This window comes from Solanum stenotomum, chromosome 8 (assembly GCF_019186545.1).
Source record: "Solanum stenotomum isolate F172 chromosome 8, ASM1918654v1, whole genome shotgun sequence".
Lineage (NCBI taxonomy): Eukaryota > Viridiplantae > Streptophyta > Magnoliopsida > Solanales > Solanaceae > Solanum > Solanum stenotomum.
In genome coordinates, this window is record NC_064289.1 from 18164990 (window position 1) to 18174431 (window position 9442).

The window sequence follows — 9442 nt, forward strand, 5'->3', positions numbered from 1 at the left end:
CCCCCCCCCCAAAAAGGTGACGTGGCATAGAGAGATGCACACTCTCTTGAAGGCAAGTGGAGATCGAAAAATTGGATACATATTTATTTTAATTGGTCTATTTACAATTAGTTAGTACACATAGTTATTGACATTAAAATTATATATATAATTATTTTCGTCTCTTCTTTATAGAATATTTATTTTAATTTCTTCCTCAGTTTAATTTTTTTTTTCTCTTGCATAAGTTTCTTATATTTTCACTTTTAGTTATTCTTAAAAAATTATGCATATTTTTTAAAATAAAATTAAAAAGTATCCTTTAATTTTTAATATTTTAATTTTTTTTATGTTATATTCGATTTTTTGCACTTATTTTTATATCCGTTCAAAGACATTTGAATTAAATTTGAAATCAAATCAAAAGAAAAGAAAAAGCAAATAAAGAGAACAAATAAAATCAATATAAAAAGAGAGAGAAAAATAATGAATGAAGGTAAAAAAAAAATGAAGAAAAAAGTTTTAAAACATGGCAAAAGAAATTATGTGTATTAACTTAATTTAAATACAAGATAAAGAAAATAAGAAGATTTTAAAAAGAATTTTAAAAAAAAGTGAAAAAATTAAAAAAATACTTACACACGTGGTGGGCACGTGTTGTACAAACACAACCCACTTACCTGGTTGAAGGTGTCACGTTAGCACAAAAGGTGCATGAAAATAGAAAAAAAATGAATTTGGGGTAATAGGACCCTAATTTTTAATGTGTGTCGCTGAAATTTCGATCATAATTTAGAGGGTACTTATGCATTATCCAAAGTTCATAATGTAAGAATAAAATAGACATTTAAAAAAGTCTATTAGGAAAAAGGAAAAGTATGATTATTTCTCAAAGTTGATGGGTAAATTTGATTTGTAAAGTAAAGTTCGAGGGGGTAAATGATTTTCACTTGGGGGTGATATAGAAGAGTCAATTGGCATGCTCTTAGACATCCTTTAATAGAAACCTATTGAATACCCTTTTTACTGAAAATTTGGACAAAAATCTTCATCAATTCAAGCGGTTTTAATATATTGTCACTATGGTACTGGAATTTGCAAAACAACCTACGATTATAGATTTTTGGGAGAAGGTACAAGTACCCCCTAGACTATGACCAAAATTCTAGAGACACACCTTAATTAAACTAAGGTCATATAACCCATCCACCCCCCGCAAACTCATTTTATATATAATATTGTACACATTTTGGCTTATGTGGCACACCCCGTGACTCCACGCAATTGAGGCGTGTGGAATATATTTGAATGCCACGTAAGCCAAAAATGTGTATAAAATTACAAAAAAAATTGAGTTCAGAGAGTAATAGGACTTTAGTTTAGTTAAGGTGTGTATCTGCGATTTGGGTCATAGTGGGAGGTACTTCTACCTTTTCCCTAAGATTTTTTATGTCAAAGTTGAATTTTTTGAATTTTCAATTAATTTAAATGCATATGTTCCTTGGATTTTAATTCTTTGTTGGTACGGTATAACTTGTTGTGAATTAATATATTAGTCTTTTTAATTTTTAATTAGCAAAATATATGCATTAATTGAGATGTTAAGTGCTTTGTTTTGGTTTATAGCATAAAATGTATAAAAAATAATAATTTTGTACAAACATCAAATATCAATATACATATATAAATAACATCTCACTAAAACAAGTATGAAACTTTTAGAAAAACATTGTATTTTTTATCACTATAAAAAGGAAGGTATGATTGCATATCCGAATTTTACATCTTGTATTTTTTGGACACCTTGCTCTTGGTGTTGGGTTATGAGGGGTGATTAGGGCGTCATGCGGAAGCTTACAATTACAAATAATATGGTTGATAAATCAGATAACAAAAAATTTATACTAAAAATCAAAATATTATTATATCAAAACTAATATAAAGAAAAACATTGAAACTTTAGAAAGAATAAATCTTCCCATAAACAAGACTCTTAAACAACTACATTGTGAATGTTATTGTTATTGTGTTAGAAGAAACAAACATATATATATAAAGTCCTAAAACCTTTCCTACTGGAAAAGAACTAGCTACTCCAAAACTTTTTCCTAAAAGGAAAGAATAAACCAAATATGAAAGCATATTATATTTTCCTTTCAGGAAAAGTAAAAACATTTATGGTAATGTTTTGTCTTTTCTTTAAGGAAAAATAAATCTTAAATTATGGTAAGAAAATCAGGGCAAAACCCTAACAAATCTCCCCTTTTGGCTGAATTTTCTTGACAAAACTTGATTCGCCTTCTTCATATGCTTGATAATCTTGTTCTTCACAAAATCTTCATGTATCACTGCAGCTTACCATGATTTAAAAATTGATATGGGTTAAAAATTGGAGCCCTGTGTTAAAAGTTATAAGCAGGGTTGAAAGTGAAACTCATGCCTTAAAAGTGAGATGCATGAGTTAAAAGTGGAGCCCCAACATTAAAAATTGCAGGGGTTGAAAGTTGGAGCCCATGTATTAAAGCAAAGATGGGTTGAAAATTGATTTTGATTTTAAGGATGACGCAGTAGGATATTGTTGAAAATATATTTGAAATTTTTTTCTCCACATGTAGTAGCAAAAAAAAAATCTTCATTTTCATCAAATTTGTTGCAAATTGATTTGAAATCACTTGAACCTTTCTTCAATCTTGTTGAACCATTGGATCAATGAGGGGTGATTAGGGCGTCATGCATTACAATTGCAAATAATATAGTTGATAAATCAGATAACAAAAAATTTATACTAAAAATCAAAATATTATTATATCAAAACTAATATAAAGAAAAACATTGAAACTTTAGAAAGAATAAATCTTCCCATAAACAAGACTCTTAAACGACTACATTGTGAATGTTATTGTTATTGTGTTAGAAGAAACAAACATAAATTTATGGAGTCCTAGAACATTTCTTACTAGAAAAGAACTAGTTACTCCAAAACCTTTTCCTAAAAGGAAAAAATAAACCAAATATGAAAAAATATTATATTTTCCTTTCAGGAAAAGTAAAAACATTTATGGTAATATTTTGTCTTTTCTTTAAGGAAAAATAAATCTTAAATTATGATAAGAAAATCAAAACAAAACCCTAACACTTAGATTCCTCATTTTTTGTGTTGTTAGTTGGTATTGGTTAATATTGTTAATTATATGATGTCTTCCTCCTATTACTGTGATTGTGGAACCTTTACCTCTCAATGTACTTACCAACCTTGCTGAATGCTGATAATATAATTGATGATATTCCAGTGTATCTTATCAAAGAAATGAAATTATAACTAGTGCAAACTTCCACTTTTCACATGTTTGCAGTAGAGCCATTTAAATCTTGAAAATTGTTCAATACAATTTTCAAGGATTTGATATATAGGTTAATAAACCTGGAATTGCGAGCGAGGCGTAAATTTGGTTGAGCCTGTTTAATCTCTCATAGGAAAAGGAGAAGTAGGGAGTTAAGGATTTGAGCTACTACTCAATACAAGCAAGTGTCATTTCATTTAGGACTAATATTCAAACCATGGATGGACTAACACAGAATCCTCAAAACTATCACGAAACCAAATTTATATCTCCTACTATTAGCATGTATTAACGACAGCACTCACTACAGAGAGCCACCATCAAACAAATCTCCTCAAAACTATCACGAAACCAAATTTATATCTCCTATCTCCTACTATTAGCATGTATTAACAACAGCACTCACTACAGAGAGCCACCATCAAACAAATCTCCTCTGCAAAATCAATCACCCTCTCCTTGCTTGATGAATGATATTTCTCTCCGCCCATATTGGGCAACAGCATGTCGCTTTCTTGTTCTTCCACTCAGCTCCGCACGTGTAACAAAACTCGTGACCACATCTGGGCAAAAAAAAAAAAAGCATTTGAGCTATTCGCTCTTAAACTTTAGCTCTTACAACACAAATGAACAGTAAGTAAATGAAGTTCAGACACAAATTTACATGAAAAATGGTACCAGCTTATTTAACATAATTTCAGGCCATGAAACACCCCATATATACCCAACTCACTGCCCAAATAAAGAAAAGATAAAGGCAAGAGTATAGCTATCCAGATGTGATTTGTTTATAAAACAATTCTAATTCCCTTAGACTCGGTTAGAGATACATAGATCCTTTCATTTCACGAAATAAAAGTACAAAGTTTCAAGAAATTTCAAAACAACCCAAGGAGAAAAAGATCACCAAATTACCTCAGTATTTAACATCTTTTAGTTTCTGGTCCATCGGTGGGAATCAGTCCTAAAACCTTCCCCTCCTAGTTTTGACCTCATTTAGCAATTATATTCATAATTCATAATTACATGGTTTCTGGGACTTGGGAGGGACTAAATGTCTGGATCACCAACTGATATTTCCTATTTATACTTTTCTCTGTACAAGTTTGTTTGCTTACTGCTCGATTCTTCACAATTAAGAAGTAGAGCACAAGTCCTCAACATTGGAAGACAGAGACCGCATCACATACACTTTAAGCAAAGATCAAAGGCTGTGGAAGTACTAAAGCAGAGAGAACAGATGCTCCATCATCTAAAGGGACATAGCATTCAGGTCCTTTCTGTCACCTTTTCGGTCTTTAATGAGGTTCATAAGCCTTCATTTGATACTTTCCAGATCTTTTTTAAACATGAGTGGTGTTTGGATCAACTTGCGCAAGAAACGACTAACTCCCTGAGCACCTAGTGTCTCTCACCAACACACAGATGGGGAAGAATCCATCTACAGATTTTTGCGTGTGACAGGATTTAAACTCCAATCTCCTATGGTCCATTCCAACTTCATTGACTGCTAGGGCACACCCTTAGGTGCAATGATGCTTTCCACATACTTTTAGATCAATAAGTATTTAAGGCCTTCCTAAAATGCAACAAAACAAAGATTATACAGATGAAAGATGCTAGTCATGCCAGTTTGAGTGACTGTTAAGTTTTCCGCTCTCTTCTGCTTTTAGTAGTTGATAAAATTATTCCAACACACACCACCCTTACCAGCATCATATTCTTTCTCCGATATCATTCCTATACCTTGATGACAATATATTTACTTTCCCAGACTCCCTCAAGACACTTGAAGTTGAAGGTTGCCACTTTAAAAAGCTTTACCTTCCAGTAGATCCAGCCAAAACTAGAAGTGCTCATACCAAATCACTATAGCTCTCTTCTACAAAATGGGATGAGTCTACAACGGTCCAATCCGAAAATGAAACTACAGAAATTGCCTTAGAGCAAGTTGGCCACTGACAACAAACAGCGCCACCAACATAATTGAGGCAGTCCATCTTTCATAGCAGAGGATACAAGAAGGATTTTGGCAAAAGAAATGGTTTCTTTGTCCAAATAAAACCGATATGCAGCATGACACGCTAATTGTACTGTCAACTTAAAAAACTATCCCTATTTAGCACACCTCCTTAAAACAGATGTTTTTTCCATTCTCAATTGGCAATGGTTAAAATCACCAAATACAAAAATGAGAAGAACTTGCAAAATATTTAAAAGTTCTGTCATGAAAAGCAGAGCCCTGTTTTTTCATAACATCAAAACGATCTTGTATCTGACTTGTAACTCCCGCCATTTCAACACGACAACTTCACCCAAAATTATGACCAAGTCAGAATGGAGTAATAGAGCAAAAACTTCCAATGAAAGAATTGGCGACATTTTTCTGTTTTTTTTTATTCTTTGTAAACATATATATCCTCCTTTTACTGTCAAACAATAAATTTCATGATTTTCACTAGGAATTTCATCAACATCTTCAATATATGATGTTTTGATTCGACTAAGCAACTTGATAGGAAATACAAGCCACACGTTTTGCATGGCTTATGACAACCTGGTGCTAATTTAAGCTACAAAGAACAACATTCTTATCATCAGCTTATAGTTTATTGCCTTAAAGCAGCACTAGTTAGTCAGGTAGGCAATTCTTAAAATGTTGTCAGATGATTACCAATTAAGTCAGACAAGCTTAATCAGAAAGGTGCACTTACGACACAAAAATATGTATCTTCTGAGTAGGTTCCTACCAATCATTAACAGTATCTCAACCTAAATATACAAGGAAAACAACAGCAGTGCATGCTACAAATTACCTTCTTTAGATAATTACTTATATTTTTCCTTTCAAAAGAGAACACTAGAGAATGAACTATTAGCCATGCTTGTAGGTTGCAACATCTAAAGTTCTTGTGAACCATTCCAAAAAGTCATCACTTCCCTATAACCTAATGGAGTTGATGTAACTCCAACATGCACAACAGGGACGTAAGAAGGAAGGAGAAGTAGAGGACCTGCAGTTAATATGATAGCAGCCTTCCGCAAGGGACACCATATGGTTACACTTAGCACACTGACGCCAACGACACTGTGTAGCAAGAGACTTGAGCTTTGCATCGTCTACGCACTTGTAAGGGTTTAGTCTTCTATAGTCAAAGCAGGTCATGTTTTCATGCCAAGGAACTTTGCAATTGATACAGAATATGTGGCAACATTTCATGCATGTTCTGGCCCCAGTTTGGGAAGAAATTTGGACCTCGGCTTTTGACATTAACGTGGAACACTGCGGATTGGGGCAGTAAATCTTTTCTGCGATAGGAATTGTAGTTTCTTTTACACGTTCACTCATCAAATCATATATTTTGGGTGTCAAGAACTTTTTGCAGTCATCTATTTTCAACTCTGATTTGCATTCATCATGAGGACATTTCGGCAGCATTCCTTGAAGGAGCTTAACTTCCACATGTTTATTCATGCAGGAAAAGCAATAATAATGCAGGCAACCATTAATTAGAAACATATGATCCATATCAGTGTCCTGCAGACAAATAGCACAACTCTCGGTGATGCTCTTTCTCTTTCGAGTAGAATCTGATGGTTGCTTGACCTGAGAGACTATCGCATCAGTAGCAAGTTTAATTGCAAAATTGACAGTGTTTGGTGCCACAACAAATGTTATAGAATCTGCAAATTTTCTTAAACCAGCAGTTGCCTGTTCAACAAGCGCAGCAATATTTTCCTTCCTAGGATACACCTTGCCCCTAACCTGCAAAAACATAGATCAATCATAGTGATAAACCTAAGATGGGATTTATACAATATAAATAAACACTACAGGTTCAAAGTGACAAAATAGTATTTGCCTCGACATGCACCAAGTGTTCTTCAGTAAGTACAGGGATAGAAAAATATACACTCTAATATATGCTATCCTCCAATATAAAATTTGACAGACACTAGAATATATTATCAATTATTAAAACAATGCACTCTTGGGTCAAAGAAGTTATTATGAATGAGTTAAATTGTTCTTCCCTAGTCCCTTTTTCTAATTCGAAGGGCTGATATTCTCTAAAAAAAGAAATTTAAAAACAAAGAACTTTTTTTCCTTCTTTTTTTTGCCCCCAATGCCTAGCTCGAGTGGCAAAAAGGTGGAGGATTTGTGGCTTAGGTCGCAGGTTCATGCCCCACACCATGCAAAGCGAAGCCCGGTATTTAAGTGGAGAAGGGTAGAGGGACGGGCCCATTATCCACCGAGTTTAGAAGGCTGTGATTGGTCCAAAGGATGGGTCACAAATGAATTTCTCGTTTATCAAAAATAAAAAGAACCTTTTTTCTTTTCTTTTTTTTTTCGGAACAAATTCACTCACACAAACCTATTTGCATCTACTTGTACCCTGATTATAAATTCTTATGACAATATAGGAAACATCTAAAAACTGTTCTAGCTTTAGTGTTTGGACTTTTATATGGTATTGGAAAATACTCTTCTCGTGAGCCAGCTTTTGGAGTCATTAAACATGGCATCATAAGTCAGACATATCATATTGAATTGTCCACTCTCCAAATGTAGCCTAGGCATTAAATGAGATAAGGAGAATTTGGACTTTTAATACTCCCATTGTCCATCTTTACTTGTCCAATATACTATTGGGATGTCCAACAATACTTGTTCAGTTTATAAAATCAATGAATAATTTACCATGTTGCGTCTATTTTACACTAGCTACTAAATATTATATTCATTTTTCAATGTTTAGATGACTTATATTTAATAAGAGTGATTTGGTAAAATTACCCTATTATTTACTGCTCCTTGTAACAATTCAATAGTGGACAAATATTATTGGACAGAGAAACTATGATCTTGGGCAATTAATGTGTTCCTTGTAACAATTCAATAGTGGACAAGTATTATTGGACAGAGAAACTATGATCTTGGGCAATTAATGAGCTAGCTTTTGGGATTGGGCAGCATCGGAATATCTAATTAGTCAAAGAAGATAAACAACATTGTAGTAGTTCAAGGAGTCTCACATATTGGAAGATTGTTTGACTATCCAAGAAGAAATTAACCCTTTTCAAACCCAGCATTGTAGCAACATCAAGTCCTTCAATCAGTGCTTTCAGCTCTACAATTTCATCAGTCAAGACGACTTCAGCACTTGCAATCAAACCCTTACTCACTTCAAACACCAATATACCACTCGGGTCACAAACAGCAACTCCAATCCCAGCGACTTGTTTTTCCCCAACTCCATCCGTCTCTTCAACATCTTCACCCATCAAACCCTTAACATAAACCCTAAAACACTCCCCATTTTGCATCGCCACCCCTCCCTTGGACGAACCTTCACCATAAGGCCTCTGTAAATGATCCCCAGTCTTCTTCCACTGATCCTCCGGAACCCTCTGTATCTCGCGTGCAAATGCCTGATCGTGAATTCGACGGTTGAGGTCGTCTTCAATTTTCTTCATCTCCGACTCAGCCTTTTTACAATCATGGACTTGCTGTTCGTACTTTAACAATTCCTCAGCGAAAAGATGTGAAACAGTGTTGTTGGGGATGACGTCTTCATCGTAAAAAATGAGTCTGGAACTGGAAGCGGCATTTTTTGGGAGAGAGTTGATCATAGCCTCTTCCATTTGGAGTTGAAAGGCAAAGAGGAGATCGTCTTCAGCGGCTTGAGCAGCAGCAATTTCACGGCGTTGTTCATCGAGTAGGGCGGGGAGATCGTCGTTAACTTCCATAACTTTTTGGGCGTTCAGAGCTTTTGGGAACTGAGATAAATGGCAATCGGTTCTTCGCCTTCTGCTTTGTTCTTCACTGTTGAATTTATTGGGAATGAGAAAAAAGAGAGTATGAAACTTGAAAGGAGTCTTGGGAGTGTCCTTTTCTCACTATAGTTAGTTCGGAAAAGGCCAAAAAATATTCTTCAATTGTTTGAAGTAGCCTATTATGTTTTTATTGGATTAAAAATATTTATTTGTCCATTTTTATCCTTAAAATTTATAGCTTTTTATTATATTTGTTACGTTGTTAAATGTGGATTGTCCATTTGATTTCTTCAAGAATTAATTGAATTCATAATTTCAAGGTGATATGAACCTTGGTGGATAAC

At 34.1% G+C, this 9442-nt stretch overlaps 1 protein-coding gene across 1 annotated transcript; it reads right to left on the reverse strand.

The window, feature by feature from the left end:
- Window positions 1–3415: 3415 nt before the first annotated feature.
- On the reverse strand, window positions 3416–9238 carry LOC125875159 (E3 ubiquitin-protein ligase RSL1-like). Its single transcript, XM_049556252.1, has 3 exons — window positions 8358–9238; window positions 6335–7086; window positions 3416–3883 (listed from the first exon to the last, which is right to left on the reverse strand). The coding sequence occupies exons 1-3, from the start codon at window positions 9069–9071 to the stop codon at window positions 3769–3771; spliced, it is 1581 nt and encodes a 526-aa protein (XP_049412209.1). The 5' UTR covers window positions 9072–9238; the 3' UTR covers window positions 3416–3768.
- Between the last annotated feature and the right edge of the window lie 204 nt (window positions 9239–9442).